Here is a 27,116-nt window from a genome sequence, read left to right on the forward strand (position 1 = left end):
TTTTTCTTGTGAATGCTGCTCATATGATGCTGTGTGCCTGTGATGCTGCTGCAAGTAAGTTTTTCATTGCACCTGTGCATACATGGACTGGTGCATGTGACAATAAACTCGACTTTGACCTGAAATGTTAACTCTCATTCCACAGATGCTGCCTGACCTGCTGAGTGTTTCCAGCACTTTGTTTTTGTTTCAGATTTCTGGCATCTCCAGGTTGTTTGATTTTCATCAAATAGCGCTGTGTTGTTCCAAAAATGTGTGTGGCTCTAAAACAACTTTAAAAGTTCTACATTGTGTAACTAATATTTTGGATCATTATTACAAAAGGATCTCTGAGCAAAATACAGACTTATAAATAATATAATATCAGCAGCCAGTAAAGTTTTGACTTCAAATATTTGTAAGTTCATACTTGAGCCTGAATTTATTTTAGTTTCTATTGTTAATTTAGTTTAGGAAGTTTTTCATTTTTAATCGTGTTTGGCAAAATCAGGTAATGAGAGCAATTACAGGCTTCACCCTAATTATATCATCAACAACACTTTCAATCTTCAATTGCAAATACTTTTTGTTTTCACCCATTTCCCAGTTACACTTTTATTCTTTAGTCTTTCTTCAAAACTGTCGAGTCAGTGACCAGCCCATCCCCTAAAGGGGATCAATCAGTAATTTTGAAAGTTATGAGCAGCATTCTGAAGGCAAAGTGAATGAAAACACAAATTCTACAACATTAACTATTTCTGCCAGTGTGGAGCTTTATTGGCAGAAAATAATTTTTTGGTGTAGGTCTTTGATAGTGTTTTGTTAGTTTTCAATCAGTTAAGAGGAAAAGCTTGTGCCCTGGCTACCAGTTAAAGCCTACAACACCTGGGCTTTAAATGACTGGCCCCTTCTCTTGTAACTATGTCCCTTTGAGATTCGCCCACGAGTAAACATGTCAACATCTACCCTGTCATGACCCCTCAGGATGTTATATATTTCAATACAATCAATCATCCCTCATTCCTTTAAACCCCAAATACAGATGTAACCAGTTTATCCTCTTGATAGGGCAATCCTCTTATCCCAGAAATCAGTCTGATGAGTCTCATTTAGATTGCCTCCAACCCTACCACATTTAGGTAGGACCAAAACTCTATGCAGTATTCTAGGTGTGACCTCACCAACACCCTGTACAATTGTAACAATCACTATTTCTGCACTCCAACCCTTTTGCAAGAAAGCTAATACACCATCTGCCAGCTAACTTTTTTTGATTAATGTCTTGGAAAATCTAGATTCTTTGATACTTCATTCATTTGCAGTTTCTCTCCATTTGGAAAATAATCTGCCTACTGAGTGATAAAGGTGGTACAGGGAATGCTTGCCTTCATCAGTTGGGGCATTGAGTATAAATGTCAGTCATGTTGCAACTGTTTGAAACTTTGGTTAGGCTGTATTTGGATTATTGCAGGCAGTTCTGGTTGTGCCATTACAGGAAGATTGTGGAGGCTTTGGAGAGAGTGCAGAAAAAATTCACCAGGAACTTGACAGGATTGGAGAGTATTAGCTAGTAAGGAGAGCTTGGACAAACTTGGATTGTTTTCTCTGGAACGTCAGAAGCTGAAGAGAAACCCAATAGAGATTTATAAAATTATGATAGTCATAGACATTGGTAGATAGTCTTTTTCCCAGGGTAAAAATGTCAAATACTAGAGGACATGCATTTAAGGTGAGAAGGGGAAAGTTTAAAGATGTGAAAGGTCAGTGCCTGGAATGCACTGCCAGGAGTAGTGGTGGAAGCAGTCATGTTAGTGGCATTTTAAGAGTCATTGAGACAGGCACATGAACATGCAGGCAATGGAAGGATATGGATCACATGCAGGCAAATGGATTTAGTTTAATTTGGCATCATGGTCAGCACAGACATTGTGGGCCAGAGAGCTCATTCCTGTACTATGTTGTTTTACCAAAGTGCAAGACCTCAAAGTTTCCCCACATTAAACTCAGGAAGGTACAATTTAAGACAGCAAGGCTTTGGACCTGGTCCTCGGAATCAGCAGGATGGATAATTAGATTTGAAATAAAGGTTTGTTATTCACACACAAGTGCATTGTATTGGTTTAAGTAAGGCAAAAAGCTGCTTCCATCAGTGACTAAGAGACACAGATTTAGAGTGGAACATGAAAGGATTGCAAGGAATTAACAAATCCGTGTTGAAACTCACTGCCTGGAAACAGGTGGTAAGGAACAGACACAACTGGAGTGAATGAAAGGGTTGAGTGAATGAGATAAGCCAGTGGTCTTACATAACAGTGTGTGCATTGTCTTGCAGGGGGTTGCAGAAAGACTATAGGATGGATGCAGTAAATGGAACAAACATCCAGTGCTGGTTTATCCATAACAGTGGGAAAGGATTTATCGATGGACATTTTAAAGACTACCTAGTCCCACACCTTCACAGCTTCTTGGAGCGTCCATGAGTGGTTTTAAGACACTGCAAAAGGTAGATATATAGGAATATCAGCAGCACAGAAAAATAAATGCAAGCTAATTGTGTGTGTAAATCAGCATTATTAAACATTGTCATTGAATAGTTTCAGGAATGTTGCCTTGAAATAGTAATAGTAAAATCAGTATTGCCCCCCTTTGTGCTACTGTCTCATAACCTTTTCATATACATTTGTATCAATATTACCACAAGCAAACATTTAAGTATTAAAGGGACAGAGGGTCTGTAATACAGGGTTTACCATGGTCAGGAGTGGCTTAAATGTGGAGGTGGAATACATAATGGTTTTAAAATGTTAAATTTTCTAGTTTGACATGTTCTGAAATCAAACAATAGAAATGCAATGCTGCTGACTGTGGTAAATTTTTTTTTAAAAAAATTCACCTAAGTAGTGTTTTTACTCCCCCCCCCTTATCTTACCAAGAAATTAAGGTACTTTATGAAAAATGATTTTAGTACAAGCACTGGTTCTTTGAACAGCTAAGTTATTCCACGCATGTTCCATGATATCTGCTCTAAAAATAAACTGTATCCTATCAAAATGTTAGTGTCTTCCGTCCTCACTGGACACCTTACTTTTCCAGACCAAGTAAATAGTTAACAATGAGTATATTTACAATATCTGGCTGAGCAAAAATTAAACAAATTCTGGTTGATAGCATTATCAAAATTGTTCAGCCATTGACTACCACAGAAAATCCAATGTTGTTAGAAGCTGCCTTAGAAAAACAGCACAATTCAGGCCCTTCGGCCCACAAAGCTATGCCAAACATGTCCCTGCCCTAGAAATTACCAGGCTTACCCATAGCCCTCTATTTTACTCAGCTCCATGTACCTATCTAACAGTTTCTTGAAAGACCCTATCGTATCAGCCTCCACCACTGTTTCTGGCAGCCCATTCCATGCACTCACCACTGAGTAAAAAAACTTACCCCTGACATCTCCTCTATAGCTACTTCCCAGCACCTTAAACCTATGTCCTCTTGTGGCCACCAATTCAGCCCTGGGGAAAAGCCTCTAATTATGTACCCGATCAATACCTCTCATCATCTTATACACCTCTATCAGGTCCCCCCATCATCCTCCGTCTCTCCAAGGAGAAAAGGCCGAGTTCCCTCAGCCTGCTTTCATAAGGCATGCTCTGCATTCCAGGCAGCATCCTTGTAAATCTCCTCTGCACCCTCTCTATGGCTTCCACATCTTTCCTGTAGTGAGGTGACCAGAACTGAGCACAATACTCCAAGTGGGGTCTGACCAGGGACCTATATAGCTGCAATATAATAATAGCTATATAGATGAAATATTGTGGTGCAGAATTAACACTGGTGAATTCCATGAAGACTTTTTCCAAATGCTTGTGATTAAAATTTTTAAGCAGCACATACTGAATAAAGACTGTGTCCAACAAGTGGTCTGTTGTCATCTCATTAATACTGATATCAAAGCATGGCATTTGGAAAGAACAATTCCTGCTTGTAAACTGGACAAATAATCAAATGGCAATAGTTGCCTCACTAATCCTGTAAATATACATTCAAGGTGCCGACTAGTGCAATCACTGAAACAATCTAATTTAGGATGTAGTACAGTTATTTTGATTTTCACAACAAAATTAAAGTAGAAGGAAGTGGATGGTTAGGAAAAAATTGAATGTTTGAGGTCTTTTGGGGTTTGGTTAACATACACACATGATCCTTAAAATGACTCATGAACAAGTACAGATGACATTTTTCTGTACATTCCCCATTATACAGACAACATACTCTAGTAATTTTTTTTTAAAAAAAGAGCTGCCAGCTGTTTGGTAAGTACCTGCACAGTTCCAGGAAGTTGAAGTTAAAGACAGATACCGGGTAAAGTTAACAATGGAAACACATTAAGTTATGCGAGATTTTAAAAAAAATCAGCAAAATCTGATACCAGATTAGTCAAAGAAATATTTAACACAGGGGAAAAGTCTTTAGGTTTCATTTTATAATTATAAAACAACAATAGTTTAAGAATAAAAGCTTTATTTTTTTCCTGTTCAAATATATAAATTAAGAAACTTTTGACTGACATTTGTTCTCAACAACAAAAACACTTAAATAGCTAATTAAACATAGTATTTGCCACAACTCCTTCAGCACATCAGAAAAAAAAAAATGAAATGCATTATCTTAAAGGTTTTGAGTCAGGAAGGAGAATGAAGCAAAGCAAAAATTCAAAAAAGGTACATGAATGAATATGTTCTAAAACTCTGACACAGTAGAGTGTGCACTGGGAAAAAAAATCATTGACACCAACATGATGCTTTGAACTGCCAAAATACCAAGCCCACAGATTTGGAAAGTTTAAGCCAATTTTGAAATATCTTCATACTGTACGCCTTCAACCTTCCGTCCTTGCAGAGGTCCCTACAAAGAAACAATGATTAAATTCAGGTCTGTGAAACAGGAGTTAAATCCAACACAATCTGGAGAATTCATAACTCATTCCAGCAAGAACTTTCCAAGACCACACTGAGACAGTTTCCAAATTTAGCATTGCCATCTGAGGATTTTATAGCCCTTCAGCTAAATTTGCAGAATACTGTAGCTGACAAGTGTAAAAAATCCCACTAATAAACTTTTGTCATGCCTTTAGAAGGTGTGGTTACATGTGAGCAGTAGGGTGTCCCGATGATTTAAAAAATGTTTATTATTTTTATCAATTGTTAAACTGGTTTAAAAATTACAATTTTTACAACTTGTCTACATTACAACCTATGTTCATTAGTTGGTAAGGTGTAAGGCAATCAGGAGATTAGTGCAATTTTTTAAATTACTCCAGGACAAGAGGTGAAATTAATCTTTTCCCCATCAGAAAGAAAGTGTGAACTTACAGAATCTATGATTATTGTAGCACTGAAACTTTGCTCGTGTATTGAATCCAGAATGGCTTCATTTCCTCGATAACCACCATTCACAACTAGTAGCTTCTTACCTAAAAAGAGCAGGAATTACAAGATACTTTCAGCCAGTCATTATGGGGAATCCCACAAAAACAATACAACAATTAAACTCAAGAATTTTAGGCTTACCAGGGGCTGGGATGACCGTCTCCAAATGAGTCTGATCAACTTTTAGTTTATCTCCAGAATCAATCATTTTGATAATTGCCGTGTACTTTTCTTGAACTTCCTGCAATGCAAGTGAATCATACTCCATTAACAAATTTTTTCACTTCACTCAACCCAAAACGAACTTGTGTTAATAGGTGGTCTCTCAGGACTCTATGGCATTCTGCCTTGTACATCCAAAGTGTAGTCACTCTTACAACATTTACCATCTAAAACTCATCTTCCAATCATCTATTACTATTTGTGGGAGCTTGTTTTAGATGATAGTCAAACTAAAAGTGTTGCCCAGGACACCAAGAGAACCCCCTGTTCATCTCTGAGAACTGCCACAGGATCTTTACAGCCATTTGAGAGAGCAGGCAGGACCTCAGTTTAATATCCCATTATAAAAACTTCTGAAAGTGCAGTGTTCTCAGTACCATTTTGCAATGTCAGTGGAAAGATTACGTGCTCAACTATCTGGAGTGGAATTTGAACCACAAACTTTGGATACTGAGCCAAGATGCATTCAAATTCAAGCAAACATTTTAGAATAAATTTCAGACCTTTATTATAATGAAACTTCTATAGATCAATAGAATTATTTTTTGGGAGCCGGAGTTTAAATCTTGCATATCTAGCCAACAAATAATTGAGCATTTAAGTAATGGATTTAATCAATTTACTCCATCATCTCAGAATCATCTGATAGTTAACCCAAGATTAGATACCAGCAAGGACAGGATGTCAACAATTGTTCCCAAAAATGGAAACAGGTGGGTCTTTTCAGCAATGAGAACTTAATTAGCCTATTCAAATAGAACTAAGAGCAACCATCAATTGCTAGTAAAAGCATCAGAAGACTCGTTTGCTAGTTTATTCATGGAGTAGAAGCTGCAAGGGAAAAAAATTACTTAATCGAGGTATAAGTATTGCTATTTACAGCTCAATACTTCTAAGTAATTCAAAAACCATGGTACCTTTATCACTGCTTTCTTCTTGTAATATTTTTCACCAAGTTTCTTCGTGATTAATTTAACAACAATTCCCTAATAAAACAGAAAAGGAAACTATTACTTGTCAAATTAAATATCCAGACCACCTGTTTGTTCACTTAGCCATTTCCCTGTATGCTCAAACTATATACTTAACACATACTGCTTGGTGGAAAAGGTCAAGCATACATTTTAGTCTAATTTCCCAAATATGAATGATTTAATACATCATTTTCTCAAGTTTATATACTGTGGATGCTGAAAACCCCTAAGTCTTCCTCTTTCGTTTCCCCCCCACTTTCTTTTTACGCTACTTCAGATTGCACTACTACACTTTGCCCCATTGTTGTTTTGCACTCATTGTATTTATTACCAACAAGCATACTGTTTACTCTGAGCTTTGCGTGAGCAAAGAATTTCATTGCACCCTGGTGTATATGACAATGAACTAATCTGAACATAAACAGAAAATGATGAATGGGTCAGCTAGTTTGGAGAGAGCAGTTTTGATGAAAAGTCATTGATATGGCTCTCCACAGATGGTGCCTGCAAACTTATCATTTCCTTATTTTGTTGACAGACCACAAGATTAATGATGTTTGCTTTTTTCCAGAAAACACTTCTCCAATTAGGTTTATTTTTTATTACTTTAGTGTTACTCAGCATTTTTGAGTTAAAGGCCTCAATCTTGATTGGTCATTGTAAATCACCCCTAGTTTATATGCAAGTGGTACAATCTGGGGTTGGAAAGGTGAAGTAGTTGATGGGAATAATACAGTAATTAGTGTAAGATTATTGTAAACAGGTGCTCAATAGTTGGCATGGACTTGGTGGGCCAAACGATTTTTTTCCATGCTGCTTGACTCCATTGTTCAAGGGTCATTCTCAACCAGATCAACTTTTGATGGGTCAATGGTTTCCAACATTGAACAGAATTCAGGTGTAGACCTATGGACTGATGATCACAGAATTCTCCACAGGAGATAAAGCGCCTCCAGTAATAATTCTGTGAAATACAGGTTACTTATCGCTGTGTGGAGCTTGGGAGGGTAACATTTCTACCATCACTTCATCCAGTCAAATGAACAAGTCAAGGAAAGACAATTTAATTCTGCCTTGGGCAACTTTGCACAGAAAAGTCATTTGCAAATGGAGGAACATTCATTAGTGATTCAACTAGGGACCACTTTTTTTTAAATTGTGACTGTGTTAAATTCCATTTTTAACATGCTTTCTCAATCTTTTTATTGCTAACTGACAATAAGCATCCCAATCTTTGCACTCCAGGTACTCGCTCTCATCTCCCCCACTCTGGACTTGCAGCACTCTACTCTTTGAGGACAAACTCCAACACTGTCTTCAAACCTATGCTAGCTCCCTGACATCATCTTCGCATACCTTCCTCTGGACCATGACCCTACCACAGAACACCAGGCCACCGTCTCCCAGGAAAATCACTGTCATCAATTTCTCTGGAGATCTTCCATTCAGTCTTCAGCCTCAGTCCCCCAATCACATACAGCTTACTTCAACCCCCTCCCCAAGTTTAAAAGTAGCATGCTAACTCCTCCTCTCTCCATAGATGCTACATGACCTGCTAAGTATTTCTAACAATTTGTTTTCGCCCCCCATTTTAATAGTTGCTGGATTTTACCAAGTTGGGATGATAAAATTCCGTAGGATTATTTCTCTCCCCCCCACCCCCATGAAATTCACTGGTCTTGGCTCAAAAATAAGTGGGCTGCAAAAGACACCCAATCTGTTTTATAAGCAACAATACTGCACACAATCGTAGCAAAACAGTAGGCACGGTAGTGTAGCGGTTAGCGTAATGCTATCACAGCGCCAGCGACCTGGGTTCAATTCCGGCCGCTGTCTGTAAAGAGTTTGTACATTCTCCCCATGTCTGCGTGGGTTTCCTCCGGGTGCTCCGGTTTCCTCCCACATTCTAAAGACGTACGGGTTAGGAAGTTGTGGGCGTGCTATGTTGGCGCCGGAAGCGTGGCGACACTTGTGGGCTGCCCCCAGGACACTCTATGCGAAAGATGCATTTCACTGTTTGTTTCGATGTACATGTGACTAATAAAGAAATCTTATCTTTAGTTGACTCGGCAAAGCTGTAACCAGGCAAAGAAATTTCTGAACTTACAGTGTGAAGCCAGTGATCTCTTCTCAGACTTCTCTTTTTCTGCTCTTCAAACTAAAACACAGATATTCAAAATTAAGACTCCAAATTCAAAGCGATTTTATTATGTAGAAGTCACAATTTAATAACTAGTGGCATAAATTAGTAAGATAATCTACTTCAGTAGACTGTAACATTAGAGTCAGAGAGACAGAGCATGGAAACTGGCCCTTCGGCCCACCAAGTCCATGCTAACCTTTAACCACCAATTCATACTAATTCTACATGAATCCCTTTTTTTAAATTCTCCCTACACACTTATCAACTTCCTTACCACTTATCTACACACCAGAAGCACTTTCCAGTGGTCAATTAACGCACCAACTGCAGTTCTTTGGGGTGTGGGAGGAAACCGGAGCACCCAGAAGAAACCCACACAGTCACAGGGAGAAGGTGCAGACTCCACACAGACAGTATAACTAGCTGCACCACCCACTTCAATCTTAACCACACCTTCAAGTCTAGTGTCATCTGCAAATTTGAAATATCACCCTGCACACCCTTAGGCCAATTGAATACATCAAATAAAGTATTTGTCCTCACGTTCACTCCTGGGGATGCTAGCGCTCACCACTGTCAATTCACTTGTCCATCTAGACTTTCCAACTCTTTCCTGCCCCATAATCTCCAGATGCATTCAAGTTGCCACTCTCTACATTTGCAATTGATAATGGTGTGCAACAGAGCCACACACACTTATTCTTCATGACTACAGAAAACAGGAGCGATAAAGTGAAACCGACTGTAATAGTCTACCTCCATTATTTCATCCAATGCAGATTTTTTCTTCTTGTCTTTTGTTTCCGAAGTGGGCCCCGATTCTTTTCGTTTTACTGAAGCTATCGTTTGCAATGGACTTGGCCCCAGGGTACTGAAAAACATGAAATGCGTGGCTTGATTATTTTAGTTTCCATTTAGTTAGCTCCAGCATAATCCTGTGGCTCAGCTGTGGACTGGTAATTCATCTGTAGGCTGCTGAAACTTTAGACAGAATAAAGTTAAGAGATCATTCAGCTAACATTTTCTCCTCCAATTGGATTGAATCTTCTGAATAAAGAACACACAGCTAATGAGAAAATGACTGTGCAAATCATTCAGCCCAAACAGCCAAGTCCACCCTGAGAAGCAAGGAGAGGCACGTATCATCAGGGATAGGACAGCAGTCAACGCCTGCTTCAAAAGATCGCCTCAACCATAACTCTATCTTTGATGTGAGCACCATCCCAGAGCAACTTACTTGGTCCAGCTTTGTCACCTACCTTGACTGACAAGTTGGAAGGGCCATATCCCAACTAAAAAACAACAAGTCCTGGGAAGCAGAACGTATCCTGTTGAAGCTGTAAAAATTTTACGATGAAAAGCTTCAGTCACAAATTGACAATCTTACCATCCAAATCTGGGAAGAGGATAAACCAGAGAACTTGTGGCCACCTTTAAGAAAGGAGATGTCAGACTGTGGTAACTACAGAGGTTTCCTCCCCTCCCCCCAATGGAAGAAGTACTCCACAAATCCACCCATCTACAGGCATAGCAGTTACAACCTTCACCGCATGACAACCCCAGGAAACATGTAAGAAGCAACAAGCCACAATACATAGTCTTTTGCAACCCCACTAAAGTCTTTGACTTCATTAATCAGGAAGGACTGTGAAACAACTTCTTCCAGTTCAGCTGCCCACGGAAGTTAGTGTCCATTTTGTATTTGCTCCATGACGGCATGCAAGCCATGTTACTAACCAACACATTCACAAGGCTGCAACTAACCTGACAGTTTTCACCACCTTTCTTGCCACAAAGTTGTACCTCACCCTCTAACAAAATTCTCAGAGTATTGGCAAACCGTTTCAATCTACATCAAGTACACTCCAGAACAAGGGCAGCAGTATATAGATGACGTTTGTGTTTGCACATTTGGTGGCTGAGCTCTAAGCCAATTGATGACTCATTCAGAGGCATACAAAAATCAATATGTGCAAGTCAAAATCCTCTATCAAGTCATCCCCGGTGGACCACACTGCCCTCTGACAATTAGGGTTCAGTCAGACCATGAAGGATAAGCAAACCAACAAAGGACCAACCGTGTCCTCTCGCAAGCTAAAAGCCCCAGCATGGAGGCTATTGCTGCATTCAGTCAAACCACGTTGGGCAGGCCACATCATTCACATACGCCATACCTGACTCCCAAAACAGTTTCTTTCTTCTGGGATACCAAGCAGATGGAGGAAAAGATTCAAAAATGTGTCTTGTAGAATGTAACCACCCCATTGACTTCTGAGGTTTTCTCACCTCATAACCACTTAAAGTAGAGAAGGAGTAATTGGGATGGTATTAAGAACTCCCATCTGGGCACTTGAGAGCACACAGAAGCCTATAAGTGATAGGAGGAGGAGGAGGCAGCATCTCCTCACATACAACCCACCCTCCTGTCTCATCAGGCATCTCCTGTTCCCTCCTTGGAGTAGTCAACGGTTCCCATAATGGCCTCATCAGCCACCTCAGAACCCAGAAAACTGAAGTGGACAGCAGGTTATCCTCAACCCCAATGGGCTGCTCAAGAGAAAAATCATGTGTGTCAATGGTGCTGTTGCAGAGCCCAGGAGCAGCATGTTAGTCCAAATTAGAATGTGAAGACGAGCACTCAAATTCAAAGAAAGAGGAATGGGGTTTAACAAAAAAAAAGGACAAATACTAAAATGATTAAATAAGGTGAATTCAAAACAAATAACCCCATATACCCGACCTTTAAAAGTCACCATTCCCTTTGCAAATGGTTTCCATTTTCAGTGACATTGAACTGTCAGCAGCCATCTCACACTCAGCAAGGAACTTCATAAAAAGGCATAAGGAAATCAGAAAATCTGCTCAGTTTTCTACCATATTAGAAGATGCATTACTTAAAATTCAATGGATTTAATAATTAACGAAACAGGTTCCTTACCTTGATTTAGTAGCTGTTGTTGAAGTACTTTGTCCTTTGTTTAAATTAAAGGCAACTAATCAAAATAGGAGAATTTGCATTAAGATCCATGGTTTTAAGATGCTACGTATTAAATTGTTTCAATTTTTCTGTGGCAAATCTACTGTACTAAGGGCAACTTCCATGATCAATCCCACCCATCAAATCACAATTGACATAACAAAACAAAATGGCATCCAAAAATGATTAACTCTCCTGAAAAGGATATCAACTCTGCTCAAAGATCTCAGGCAAGTGAGACCTTGAAAGTCAAATCCTAATGGTTCAAAATTCACACTTCATCATGCGCACATGGGAAAACTGAACTGGGTGGGAATGAAACAATTCATTGACAGTATATCAACTGAAGGAAAGAATTAAAGTTCATGGAGTTAAAAAAACATGCTTCAGTCCAGGAATAGAGAGAGAAAACACTCAAGTCAAATAAAATAAATTTTGTTTAACTTATTATTTCTGTAACCAATACATGATGAGAAGAGGTGCACAAGGGAAAATATTACCAAGCAGAAGCTATAATTTCCACTTTTAAATCTCAACTTTAGCACAAAGCATTCCTTTTGGAATGCATTTCATTCCAATGCCAAACACTTGTGGATAGATTACATAGCATGACCTTTAATTCTTAACAAGCTAATCACACAAACAACAGCTTGAACTCAGAGCACTTTTAACATAGCAACATGTCCCAAGGTGCTCAAGAGTGCTGTTGTCAAACAAAACATAATTAGCAAGTCTCTGCCAAGTTAATTGCTTTTTTGAGAAACATCAAATAATAAAGCTCCAGCTTGGTTAATTCTAGCCTCAACCTCTGTGATATCAAGATAGAAAAGCAAATTTAATTCAATTATGGAATTCCCAGACTGACCAAATCTCAGAAATGATTAGGCCAAACAAGGAATTAAGTCAGGTGACCAAAAGGTTGATCACCAGTCTGAAAGAACTTAAAAAGGAAAGCAAGCAAGAGAATTCCAAAGCTTATAGAGTATACAAATGTCTTATTTGAAATGCATATGGCAGAGGATGAGAGAAAGCCATTTAGAAATTCCGTAACTTTCCAATGGCATGATTGGAGAGGTCACATGCGATTGATAACGTGTTTATGAAAGTTTCAGATGCAACTTTCAGTTCAAAAGAGGAAGTGTGAAGAATTCAGGAAGATATTACTAAATCAAAATGCCCTCAGATTTGGCTCTTGCAGTCAGTAAATATCATTGCAGTTGCCATAAAGAATAACACTACTTGATTCCCAATGCTGAGTAATGATGGTTACAAATTGGCTTGGGCTCCGACACTCTAACATTTGAAGGAGCTTGCTTTGCAGAACACAGGAAGAAAGCAAAGTCGTCACAGCTCTTTCCACTCTCAGAAAGATCAGGACTTTTAAATGGCAAAAGATTAAAACCCAGGATTAGAAAAATCAGCAGCAACATCTTGGTGAAGTAATGAAAATAACAAATACCCCTACATTCCACAAAACATACCTTTCTCTTCCTCGTTTTCTCTTTTCAGTTCTGTAAAAACTGGAACATCCTAAAGGGATTAAAAGAAAAGATTTTTTTTTAAAAAGTTACTTAGAATTATAGCACCTTGACCATGATCAAGACACTTAATAGGAGTGAGGAAGCCAGGAAGGGGTTTGAATTGTCAAAGTCCGGAGGCAACCAAACTCCACGGGGATGTTTGGATCATAGACTATGGTCTACACGTAACTGGTAGAGATTATATTGAACATCCCATTTTAAGCAGGCTGCATCTTAAAATGTGCGAAAGCCCAGCCTGTGTTCTTGTATGTTAATAAGTGGTTGAGGAAGGAGATGGAGGTCTGAAGGTGGGATCATGGAGCACTTCTGAGATGATCACGTAGGCTCACATGAAGCCATTGCAGATAATGTACTGGGAGCTTAGGCACACATAAAATGGAGGTGGATCATCAAGGTGAAAATAAATGAAGGAGGATGTAATAACTACTCTCGCATGTCATAATCTACGGAACCAAGGAACAATAGAAAACTACTGTGCTGGGCTTTGGTGACATTGACCAAATTGGTGCTGTGGGCAAGGTGGAAACCAATCTGAAGTATTCCAACGGAATGGTGACATAGTTACAAGGAGAACTAGAGTAACAGAAAGGTTTCTCTGTGCAAATTATCAGATGTTTTACCTCCTCTTTTCCTTCCTTTCCTCTTCTAACTAGCTCTTCAATAAACTTTGCATTTCTTTCCTCATCGTCCAGCTCTTGCTTCTTCTTTTTCTCTAGTTCCTGCTGTCTGCAGATGGTTTCTGGATCACGATCAATGTACTGAATGTACCAGCCCTTTGGCGTTTCATCCACTTTGCAGTAGCCTGAATAAAAGGGAGCACAGCGAGCTTCAATTGTGTTGAACAATCTATGCAGGTTCATGGGAACACAAGAAAATAGGAGCAGGAGTCGGCCACTCAGCCCCTCCCACCATTCATGGTGGATCTGTCCTGGGCCTCATTTCCACTATGCCAGTTTTCCATAGGTGTCAATATTTCAAAAAAAAAAATTATCTACTTGCTCTTTAAATACCCCCAATGATCTAGCCTCCACAACCTTCTGGGGTGCAGAATTCCAGAGATTCACCACCCTCTGTGGAAAAATTTATATACACCTCAGTTTTATAGGACTGACTCCTAATCTTGTAACCAGTCTCCTCATTTCCACTTGTGAAAACATTTTAACATCTAGCCTGTCAAGACCCCTCAGAATCCTATATGTTTCAATAAGATCATCCATCATTCTGCTAAATTCCAAAGAATATCAATCTAATTTTTTTAGTCACTCGTGGTAGGACAAACCTCTCATCCTTGGAGTTAACTTAGTAAATCTCTGTCAGACTGCCTGTAATGCAAGTACATCCCTTATTAAATAGAGAGAGCAAAACCGTGCCCAGTATTCCAGGTGTGGTCTCACCTCATCAATACCCCGTACAGATAACAATACTTTCCTGTTGTTAAACACCAACCTTTTGCAATGAAGGCCAATATACCATTTGCTTTCCTAATCACTTGCTGTACTTGCCTACCAAGTTTTTTCACTCCATACACAAGAACATCTAGATCCCCTGTATCTTCCTCATCTCTCATCTTTCTCTATTTAGATAATAGTCTGCTTTTTGAATCCTTTTACCCAAGTGCATGAGCTCATACTTTTCCACAGCAAACATTTGGCCCAGTTGTCATTTCTTCAGTCATCCTGTCTATATCCAGTTGTAGAGTCCCAATAACACAACATGCCTCCCATCTATTTTTCTATCATCTGCAAACTTGGATACATTAGACTCAGTCCCCTCCTCTGTCGTTATTATATATAGCAAATATTTGAGGAACAAGAACTGATCCTTGGTCCACCTAACTAGTTACGTGCTTCCAGCCTGAAAAGGAGTGTCTATTCTGAGTCATATATCATATGTCTTCTATATGATAACCAATCTTCAATCCAAGCTAACAAGCTCAAATGTTTGAATTTGAAAATGCCCGTCTGATCTTAGGTTGAATGTGAAAATGAAAATATGATATTGACTGATTCTTTACTAAATGGTCAAAACAATGAAACTGCAAGAAAATATTTTTAGACCAGTTTTAATATGTAGTTTGGTGATACTAGACTCTGGCAACTTTTTTGTGTAAATGATTGGTGTTGGGGTGGGGGGCGGCTTCAAATTTCTGCCCTATGGGTCAAAACTAATAGAAATGAACTTTTTATTTTAAAAGAATGGGAAGATTAAAGTAAAACTAACAAGAATAATTGTGCAAATATTACTCACCTTCTCTGCCTAGCCACTTTGTGAAGTCAGTCAACGTTTCCCACATCGTTGCATTCATGTGAACATGCTCTCGGTGGCTGATATATTCGTTGTAGATAACATTGTTATGAACTCGTTTTGTTCCTAAAAAAGACATTTCTCTTACTATATGGCGGCATATTGCAGTATTAAAATTGAACTTTTAATTAATCCTTCTGACATATCTGATAAAAAATATAGTAAGCACATTTACATCCCACATGATGTCACTGTAGTGGACATTAGATTCTCCAGCTTTCCCCATTATTCATGAAGTGGAAAGAACGCAAGTACAGGTGAGCTGACAGAGGCACCAGCCTTCACAGTGAGGAATGGTGGTTTATACATCAACAAGAAAATCAATCCAGGTAATTGCTGGTCTCTTACATTCAACCCAACATCATCAATGACAGTTCTATATAACTGCTGAATTACATAATGGTGTGCACCCTAGGAACACTCAAGACATCATAAAAAAAATTAAATCACAGGAACATTGAACTGAAACAGTACAGCATTCACTTCATATTTCTGATAGCCTTTCTTAGTAAACAACCCAGAAGGAAATAAAGGGGAAAGAAATCTGCTATCATTGTGCAACGAGAATCTACGGTGACAACGAATACATAACAAGCATGCTAAAAAAGCTGTATTCATGACAGGCTGTATGCTTTATTCTTGAAAATACAATACTTTGGACAGCATGCAAGTAACAATATATTTCAAAAGAGATGAGCCAACTGCAAATTGCACTATACATCAGAGGCTTACTTCTTTAAAATTGGAGCTGCATTGTTAGTTCAGCTAGATTGTGCATTATATAATAAAAAAAAGACGTTAAAAACTCACCAAAACGTCTTCTAAGCAGCTCGAGAAATTCATTGCGAAACTCCCTGAAGAGGGAGAAAGAAACAAAAATTGGTTTAGCGCTTTAGAATGTCACCACCGTACAATTATAAAATATAGAATCATTCTGCACAGAAGCTGTTAGCTGTACATTGTAACAACTTGTTAAATAATTTAAAAGAAACCTCAAATGCTTCTCTGTGCTTTATCCCCAATTACACTTTCCACTTTGTCATTCTCCATTGGGGTAGCTACACCATACAACATGCACTATTCCAAAAGTAACGGTCTAGATTTGGCAGTCAGCACAAACTAATCACACTCACCACTGACCCAAGGAGAAGTTTCCATAACCTTGTGCAACTTCCCCTCGCAGGAACTTGGTGAAAGAAGATTTTTTGATCCTTGGTGGTGCGGTTATGTGCAACAACATGATCTTCCACATTACAATGGAACCACATGGTGGGCTGGTACGGCAATTGCAACACACAGGAACGCAAGAGGCTACGGAGAATAGTGGACACAGTCTGGTCCATCATGGGCACAGCCCTCCCCACCGTTGAAAGCATCTACAGGAGGCACTGCCTCAAGAAGGCAGCATATATCAACAAGGATCCCCACCATCCAGGTCACGCCCTCTTCTCGCAGCTACCATCAGGCAGGAGGCACAGAAGCCTGAAGAACCACCAGGTTCAGGAACAGCAATTTCCTACAACCATCATGTTCTTGAACTGATCTGCACAACCCTAATCCTACCTCAGTGACGGAACACTACAAACCACCTCTTGCATTATCATAGACTCTGTGCAAACAAAAAACAAATCAGCAATACTGTAGCATAGCGGTTAGCGAAATGCTATTACAGTGCCAGTGACACAGGTTCAATTCCTGCCGCTGTCTGTCAGGAGTTTGTACATTCTCCCAGAGTCTGCATGGGTTTCCTCTGGTTTCCTCACACATTCCAAAGACGTATGGGTTAGGACGTTGTGGGCATGTTATGTTGGTGCCAGAAGTGTGGCGACACTTGCGGGCTGCCCCCCCCCCGAACACTACGCAAAGGATGCATTTCACTGTGTTCCAATGTGCATGTGACTAATAAAGATATCTTATACAAGACAGTGAAGAAAAAGATATGTATAATTAATATATAATTTACGTCCTGTGTTGTTGCTGTCTGAATCTATGTGCCTGTGATGCTACCGCAAGCAAGTTTTTCACTGTACCTGCACCTCACTATACTTGTGCATATGGCAAATAAACTTGACAAGATGAAGGGGCCGGAAAAAAAAATTCCCATTCACAAAACTGCTGAGAAAAATCTTCTGATAGCTGGCTTAGATGCAGGGTATATAGCACCTGGGGTCAATCTCAAAATAAGGGCTTAGCCATTCAAGACAGAAGAAACATCTTTACCTAGAGGGTGGTGAACCTTTGACATTCTCTACCCAAGAGTTGTGAAGGTTCCCTTCAGACGATATTCAGGAAAGAGATTGATTAGACTTTTGGAATATTAAGGGAATTAAGGATATGGGGCAAGTGCAAGAAAGTGGCACTGAAATAAAACATCAGCTATGAGCTCACAGAATGGTAGAAGGGATAAGAGGGACCAAATGTTTCACAATGAGATTAAGTGAAGATATGGTGGGCAAGATAGCCTCTTATATTGTAATATTCCTCATTAGAATAATACAAATGTAACAAAAACACGTCATCCAGCCCAAGTGGTCCTTGCTCCTGTCAATGTTTTACAAGAGCTTTCCAATACACCTCTTCATCCAACCCCATGATATTGTTAGGTCTTTCAAGTAGCTAGTTAGTTTCCCCTAAACTACAGCAACAATAGTTGCTTCGATGGAAGTTTCTGTGAATTTGGCAGTGGCTATTCTAAAGCTATGACCACACAGGTTTTGCATTTTTCAAAGAAAACACAAAAATTAAAATAAAAATATGCATCATTTAAGAAGGACTTGGATAGGTACAAGGGTAGGGCTTGGAGGGATATGGGCCAAATGCAAGAAATCAGGACTAGCTGGGTGGAAAACATGGTCGGGCATGGACTGGTTGAAGCGAAGGGCCTGTATCCATGCTGTATTGCTCTAGGATTCTATATAATTCACTGTTAAGTAAAATATATAGCCATTTCCAAACAATCCTGATAATGTCAGAAAAAAATCCAATTGATTCTCTTGTACAAGGTTTGTTAGATCAGCTACTCAGGAAGAACTTGCACACACAATTTAATGTTGTTTTCTTTTAAACATTGTAACAGGATACATAATAAAACTTTTCAAAAGACAGCCAATTTCTAAAATTCCTAAGGCTAATAAAGAAATGTTCAAGCTAACAGAAGACTGGATGCTTCATTGAGACAAGGAAAATGAGATACTCGTGTTTGTGCAATACAGAAGGGCTGAAAAAAAAATAAAGATTGACACACAAAATTCAACATTGTAAGCTATATTTTATTTCCAACGGAAGGGTAAAAGGCAAGGCAAATGCTACTTATGAAGCAGATAGCAAGTGATTGGAAGTTATTTTGATATGCTGGATTACCCTGGCCTTTGTTTACTCAATTTTAATCTTAATTAACTAAACTTTATTTATACAGCACGGTAACAGGCCTTTCCAGCCCAATGAGCTTGTGCTGCCAAATTACACCCATGTTAACCTACTAACCCATACGTCTTTGGAAGGTGGGAGGAAACTGAAGCACTTGGAGGAAACCCATGCAGTCATGAGGAGAACATACAAACTCCTTACAGACAGCAGCAGGAATTGAACCCCAATCATTACGCTACTGTGCTGCCCTAACATTTGAAACTATTAGAAATCTATTGTTTTGGGGGGTGGGGGGGTGGGTGGGGGAGAGCAGGTACATCAGCACAAGGCCAAATACTGCACAAATAATACTGCACATTAATTTACTGTTTGTACTTTTTTGAACATTTATTTTGTTTTTTTTAAACACACATTTAAATCACATGATAAAAAATGAGATACTGAATTTTGAATTAATTTCCATACCCTCTTGCAAGGAATATGTTTTAAAACTTTAAAGATTGTTAAATACTCTTAATACAAGCTTTAAATCTTTCTTACCAAAGTTTACATATGCTTTGAAACAGTGTACATACTCTGAAAAATAATCCATAAATTGCTGTGGGTTCTCAGATGCCAGCAGAAGCTGTCGTTGGTGGGATTCCGACATGCAGTGACATTTGAAACCGTTCTGAAATACAACAAATTACATCAGTGTATACAACATGTTTCAGGAATGATCGCTACCATCAATCCTCTTTCTGGTGAGGTTTCTGAACAAAATATTAAAATAGATCTCACACGTGCCAGATTTTCTTTTGAAACTATTCAATTCCCTGAAGTAGTGGCTTGCCACATAGTCACACAAGGTCAATGGGGTCTTCTCTGAAGAGAAAAGTTCTCAGCATCAACAATTATTACTCAATCCTTTCAAAACCGATACGAATTGGATGATCCCCAAACTGAAACATCTTCAATCATTTGATATCTTATAAGATGTTTATTTATTAGTCACATGTACATCGAAACACACAGCGAAATGCATCTTTTTGCGTTACTGAAAATATGCTGGGGGCAGCCCGCAAGTGTCACCACTCTTCCGGCGCCAACATAGCATGCCCACAGCTCCTAACTTGTACGTCTTTGGAATATGGGAGGAAACCAGAGCAACAGGGGGAAATCTACGTTGACATTGGGGAGAACGCACAAACTCCTTACAGACAGCGGCCGGAATTGAACGCAGGTCGCTGTAATAGCATCACGCCAACCACTACACTAATCAAACCTAGAGTCAATCTAGTTTTAGATGTACAAACCACAGGAGATGTTCAGACCATTCTTGATTTATACTGCATTTTATTTCCATCCACCACTACAAGTGGCAATGGGTTTACAGTGATAAAAATTTGCCTGCCAATATTCTGAGATTATTTTCCTATTCAGAAAGATCCATCTCCATAATCCCTATTAAATTCAGTGTTTCATCTTGCATAACTTCAATTTATCACTTTACATTTGTTCAGTTATCATAGAATCGTAAAACAGTACAGCACAATACAGGCCCTTCATCCCACAACGTCGAGCCGACCTTTAAACCTCACCTAAGACTATCTAACCCTTCCTCCCACATATCCCTCTATTTAAAATTCCTCCATATGCTTATCTAGTAATCTCTTGAATTTGACCAATGTACCTGCCTCCACCACCGCTCCAGGCAGCGCATTCCATGCCCCAACCACTCTCTGGGTAAAAAAACCTCCTTCTGATATCTCCAAATGCACCTCCATATCCCTGTATTTGCATTTACAATTTGCCACAACTTTCAACTGGATTTATTTGATTTGAACACCACCAAAATTGACTCCAGTTTCCAATGCATCACTTATTTTATGTTGAAACAGAAAATGCTGCCAGATCTTCTGAACGTTTCTAGCATCTGTGGGAAGAAAAGTAGAGTTAAGGTTTCAGATCAAAGACCCTTTGTCAGAACTGGACAAGAAAGAAAACTCGTTTTATGTTGCAGAGAAGGTGGAGGAGGGATGGAAGAGGCAAAGAGAATTATCTCTGGAGGAGGAGGAAAAGAGAAACCACTGCCTGTGTAAAAGGCAAAAGAGATAGAGATGGAAATCTCGTCAGAGAGAGAAGCCAAATTTCAAAGTTAGCATTCCTGGAAGTGGCTGCAAATTCAACAGTAAATGGAAATCAAAAGAAATGCAGATCCTGAAAATCTGAAATAAAAAAGAGGAAATGCTAGAAAAACATAAATCAGACACTATTATGTAGAAAGAAAAACAGAATTAACATTTCCATCAAAGACCTTTCATCAGAACTGAAAAGTGGTGGAAAAGCTTTGGGATATCAAGAGAGAGTTACTTCCAACAAAACTGCTAGCCTCTGATCTGCTCTTTTTGCCACAGCATGCATTTTTGCCAGGCCAATTAACGTTCTGGTCAATAGTAACTACCCACCTGCCAACCCCAATATGCGTTTTGGGAACATGGAGACAGAAATTCCATTGAACATCAAGGGAAATTATTGGACTCTTGTTAGAGATGGTCTTACTTGGGTCACGTGGCATAGGAATCAGTTGCCACTTATGCTAGAATATTACTCAGTTCTTGTTGCATGGATAGCTTCAATACATCAGCCTGGGGGCAGGCACAGAATTGTAGTGATTTGCATAACACTATTACAGTACCAGCGACCCAGGTTCAATTCTGGCCGCTGTCTGTAAGGAGTTTGTATGTTCTCCCCGTGTCTGTGTGGGTTTCCTCCGGGTGCTCCAGTTTCCTCCCACATTCCAAAGACGTACGGGTTAGGAAGTTGTGGGCGTGCTATGTTGGTACCAGAAGCATGGCGACACTTGCGGGCTGCCCCCAGAACACTCTACGCAAAAGATCCATTTCACTGTGTATTTCGATGTACATGTGACTAATAAAGATATCTTATTCAAAACAAGCAGGTTAAAATTTCACTTGGAGAGGGATGCAAAACAGAAAACATTCACGCAATTAACAATATGCCCTGTTTAGTTCCATTGAAGTTACTGGGAAGAAATTTGTCTTCTTGTAGACGTTAAATGTACAATATATTGAATGACTATACCCAGAATTCCACTACTCAAAGTTTGCTCCATTACAGAAGAATTTCAGAAGCCAGAGTTCCATATGGACTTAACAAGCCGTGAAAATGGATTTCTACCCCACAATACAGAATGCCTATACATACAACAGATATTTTGCAACCCCACCAAATGAAAGTTTATTCCCCCTAACCTATATAAATTGTTTTAATCCTGTGATCAGCATCAGTATTGACCTTTAATACACAAGCTCTGTACCACAATGTTGACTATGTTGCTACCATTCTGAAATTATTTCAGCCTAGCTTTAACAAAAGCTTACTAAAAATCCAATTACTTAAGAAATAAAATTAACAAGATTAAAATACTAAAGCTCATTTCATTATTAATTTTTCTTTTTGAATCTTCCCTTTTCTCTTTGAGGAAGCTTTGATTCTTGGTGTTGGTTGCCCTCTGGTGCACACTTCAGAGAGTTTCTTCTGAAATGGCAAACTTTGACTATGAACAAAGATGGGCGAATCAGCTCAGGGAACTTAGAAGCAAAGTCAATAAAAAAAACCTTTCCAAACACACAAACTTCATCAAAATTTGGACAACAACAAAAAGCTGTTTTCTCTCTCTTGCAAAGGGATGCAGAGAGTAATTCGATTTTTTTAATGATTAGTCGAAGATGAAACAAAATGCATCCTCGAGCAGAAAGGGGATGGACATAATGAAGGAGCTTGCAGTATAATTTCAATATTAGTATATGACAATTTATGCTTATCTCCAAAGTTAGTAAATCAATGTTAATTAAAACACACAATAATTAAAATAAATATCAAATAATATCAGATTTTTTTTAAATTAAGGAGGTGAATAAAGAAACATACACAAATCAATAAAAACTGCATCTAGACAAATCACATCATCTATTTTCCCATTTTGCTCCAAAATCCATTAGCAAAATAGTGTTGATGCAAGAGAATTGAAATAAAACAAAGTTCTGGAAATGCTCAGCAGGTCAGTGGGCATTTTTGGAGGAAGGAGTTGATATTTTCACCTACAAATGAAAAGTGATTGACCCAAAGCTTTAAATCTTTTCTGCATTGTTACCAATTCACTGGAGTCAAATCACACTGCAGGGTTCTGATCTGAAATGTTTACCGTTTCTCTCTTCCCAGATGGCTGATCTGCAGCACTTCCAGCAGATGCTGAGAAAATGGAGACACAGATGTGTCTCCATTTTGCATTCCGCAGATGTTGGAATCTAGAGCAAAAAAAACTGCTGGAGAAACTCAGCAGGTGTGGAGGGAAAGGAATCGCTGTCGTTCTGGGTGAAACCCTGCATCAGGACAGATGAAGGGCCTCAACACAAAATGACAATTCCTTTCCATCCACAGATGCTGCCTGACCCACTGAGTTTCTCCAGAAGGTTGTTTTCTTGTATACTGAGAGAATGAGAGAATACCAGAAGTGTCATCTTGTCGATGAGATGTTGTATTGAGGCCTATCTCTTATGGCTATAACAGATCCCATCAAAAGAGAGCAGGGATGTTCTCCCCCAGTGTTCTGAGATCAGTCCTCATCAATAAAAGAGATGATTTGCTCATTACCAATGGAGACACAAGAGACTGCAGATGCTGGAATCTGGAGCAAAAAAAAACCCAAACTACTGGAGGAAGCAGGTGAGGCAGCAGCTGTGGGTGGGGAAAAGGAATTGTCGACGTTTCAGGTCATAACCCTACATCAGGACTGATGCAGGATTATGACCCTAAACGTTGACAATTCCTTCCCCCACCCCACCGGTGCTGCTCCACCCACTGAGTTCCTCCAGCGGATTGTTTGTTGCTCCAGATTCCAGCATTTGCGGTCTCTTGTGTCAGCATTTGTGGAGGGAAATGGCCTGATAAACCAGTTCAGATGAAGGGTCTCAACCTGAAACGTCAACTGTCCATTTCCCTCTACAGATATTGCCTGACCCACCGAGTTCCTCCAGCACTTTGTGCGTTGCTCCAGATTCCAACATCTGCAGTCTTGTGTCTCCATTTCACTACTTCAGAATCAGGTTTATTATCACTGACACATGTCGTGAAATTTGTTGTTTTGCAGGAGCAGTACAGTGCAAGACATAAAAATTACTACAAGTTACAAAAATAAATAAATAGTGCAAAAGAGGAACAACGAGGTAGTGTTCATGGACCGTTCAGAAATCTGATGGCAGAGGGGAAGAAGCTGTTCCTGAATCATTGAGTGTGGGTCTTCAGGCTCCTGTACCTCCTCCCTGATGGTAGTAATGAGAAGAGGGCACGTCCCGGTTGGTGAGTTCACTGCGAAGTCTCGAGACATGCCCACTTTGAAGAAAAGTTTTCCTCCTCTCTCCAGTCCAGATGAAGGGTCTCGATTCCAAACATCGATGGTCCATTTCCCTCTACAGATGCTGCCCGAGTTCCTCCAGCAGTTTAGAACATAGAACACTACAGCACAGTACAGGACCTTCGGCCCACAATGTTGTGCTGACATTTTATCCTGCTCTAAGATCCATCTAACCCTTCCCTCCCACATAGCCCCCTATTTTTCTTTGTTTTTCTTTGCTCCAGTATTTCAGAACAATAGTGACCCACGGTAAAATACAACATGCTCTTCTGCTTCTGACACTTTGTACTGTTATTGTTTTTAACTGTACTACATCAATGCACTCTGTACTAACCCAATGTATTGATATTGGTATATTATTGTCACTTGTACTGAGGTACAGTGAAAAGCTTGTCTTACAAACCGATCGTACAGGTCAATTCATTACACAGTGCAGTTACATTGAGTTAGTACAGAGTGCATTGACGTAGTACAGGTAAAAACAATAACAGCACGGAGTAAAGTGTCACAGCTACAGAGTAAGTGCAGTACAATAAGGTGCAAGGTCACAACAAGGTAGATCGTGAGGTCAGAGGCCATCTCATCATACAAGGGAACCGTTCAATAGTCTTATCACAGTGGGGTAGAAGCTGTCCTTAAGCCCGGTGGTACGTGCCCTCAGGCTCCTATATCTTCTACCTGATGGATGAGGAGTGTGCAGTTCTGGTCACCTAACTATAGGAAGGATATCAGTAAGATTGAAAGAGTGCAGAGGAGATTTACTGGAATGTTTCCGGGTCTTCAGGAGTTGAGTTACAGGGAAAGATTGAACAGGTTAGGACTTTATTCCTTGGAGAGCAGAAGAATGAGGGGAGATTTGATAGAGGTTTACAAAATTATGAGGGGTATAGACAGAGCTAATGCGAGTAGGCTCTTTCCACCTAGATTAGGAGAGATAAGTACTAGAGGGCATGGCTTTAGGGTGAAAGGGGAAAGATTTAGGGGGAACTTCTTCACTCAAAGAGGGGTGGGAGTATGGAATGGGCTGCCATCTAATGTAGTAAATGTGGGCTCACTCTTGAGTTTTAAGAATAAGTTGGATAGATACATGAACGGGAGAAGTCTGGAGGGCTATGGACTGGGTGCAGGTAAATGGGAGTAGCGGAATACCGTTTCAGCACAGACTAGAGGGGCCAAATGGCCCATTTTCTGTGCTGTAGTGTTCTACGGAGAGAACAGAGAATGATACAGGCGGGTGGGGTTTTGATTACGCTGGTTGCTTCGCCAAGACAACGAGAGGTAAAGAGTCCAAGAAGTAACGGCACTGTGTGATGAATTGACCTGTACGATCAGTATACAAGTTTCTCACTGTACCTCGGTACAAGGGACAATAATAAACCAATACCACCCCCACCCCCCCCCCCCCAAGGAGAATAATGGTAAACAGAGGAAAGTAAAGCAAAAACATGAATAGTGGATGATGAGAGATAGTTATCATGCTGCCTGTGAAATATTGGATGGGGCAGCCACCACTGCTGCCACAGTGACCCCAGGCACCTGTACTACCTCAATGCACTCTGTACTAACTCAATGTAACTGCACTGGGTGATGAATTGACCTGTACAAAGGGTTTGTAAGACAAGTTTTTCACTGTACCTCGGTCCAAGGGACAATAATAAACCAATACCACCCCCACCCCAAGGAGGATAATGGTAAACAGAGGAAAGTAAAGCAAAAACATGAATAGTGGATGATGAGAGATAGTTATCATGCTGCCTGTGAAATATTGGATGGGGCAGCCACCACTGCTGCCACAGTGACCCCAGGCACCTGTACTACCTCAATGCACTCTGTACTAACTCAATGTAACTGCACTGGGTGATGAATTGACCTGTACAAAGGGTGTGTAAGACAAGTTTTTCACTGTACCTCGGTACAAGGGACAATAATAAACCAATACCACCCCCACCCCAAGGAGGATAATGGTAAACAGAGGAAAGTAAAGCAAAAACATGAATAGTGGATGATGAGAGATAGTTATCATGCTGCCTGTGAAATATTGGATGGGGCAGCCACCACTGCTGCCACAGTGACCCCAGGCACCTGTACTACCTCAATGCACTCTGTACTGACTCAATGTAACTGCACTGGGTGATGAATTGACCTGTACAAAGGGTGTGTAAGACAAGTTTCTCACTGTACCTCGGTACAAGGGACAATAATAAACCAATACCAATACCATGGGAGACGCTGCCTCCTCCACAGGAGGCCTGGGACCCACTCCAGACACCGGCCCCCAAGGCCGCCCCCACTCACCTCGTCCCGACACTGCTTCTGACACATCTGGCAGTACCAGCGCAGCTTCTGCAGCCCCTTGGACTTGATGCGGTTGGCGATGGCCTTGGGCGTGAGGAACTCGGCCTTCCCCATCCTCCCGGCGGCCGCTCACCGCTCCGTGCGCGCGTCACCGCAACCCGCGCTCCAAGCGACGCCGAAACCCGCGACGTCATCCATTCGCGCGGTCAAATGTGCTCTACGTCACAGCATCCGTCCTGCTGAAGCCTCAGTGCCCAACTACAATTTTTTTCAAGCAACGCGCATTGAAAAAAGTCATAATTTTCAACCTTTCCCCCTCACAACTAAGAAACTGACTGCTGCGGGGAAAGAAAGAAGAACATTGAAGGGGGAAAAGGAAAAAAAACTGAGGCGAGAAAACTTCTCGAAAGGGTTTCTGGGAGCTGTAGTTGACGATCGATTCAATCGAAGGCCAATGGCAGGTCTGGAGA

General features: G+C 40.1%; 2 protein-coding genes across 2 annotated transcripts in view; one reads left to right on the forward strand and one right to left on the reverse strand.

Moving 5' to 3' along the window:
* Nucleotides 1-3,896, forward strand: part of itih2 (inter-alpha-trypsin inhibitor heavy chain 2) — a 69,755-nt gene extending 65,859 nt beyond the window's left edge. Inside the window, exon 21 of the mRNA XM_052034087.1 lies at nucleotides 2,312-3,896. Coding sequence (XP_051890047.1) covers nucleotides 2,312-2,459 — 148 coding nt within the window. The 3' untranslated portion in view covers nucleotides 2,460-3,896. The remainder of the gene's footprint in view (nucleotides 1-2,311) is intronic.
* Nucleotides 3,897-4,482: 586 nt separating this feature from the next.
* Nucleotides 4,483-26,875, reverse strand: kin (Kin17 DNA and RNA binding protein). The gene is made up of 13 exons (XM_052033908.1): nucleotides 26,647-26,875; nucleotides 19,511-19,605; nucleotides 16,380-16,423; nucleotides 15,513-15,635; nucleotides 13,886-14,067; nucleotides 13,206-13,254; nucleotides 11,686-11,740; nucleotides 9,504-9,618; nucleotides 8,712-8,762; nucleotides 6,548-6,616; nucleotides 5,550-5,649; nucleotides 5,352-5,452; nucleotides 4,483-4,884 (listed from the first exon to the last, which is right to left on the reverse strand). Exons 1-13 carry the CDS (start codon nucleotides 26,758-26,760, stop codon nucleotides 4,822-4,824), a joined length of 1,161 nt encoding a protein of 386 aa, XP_051889868.1. The 5' UTR covers nucleotides 26,761-26,875; the 3' UTR covers nucleotides 4,483-4,821.
* Nucleotides 26,876-27,116: the final 241 nt, after the last annotated feature.

This window comes from Pristis pectinata, chromosome 19, assembly GCF_009764475.1.
Source record: "Pristis pectinata isolate sPriPec2 chromosome 19, sPriPec2.1.pri, whole genome shotgun sequence".
In the NCBI taxonomy this organism is placed as follows: Eukaryota; Metazoa; Chordata; class Chondrichthyes; order Rhinopristiformes; family Pristidae; genus Pristis; species Pristis pectinata.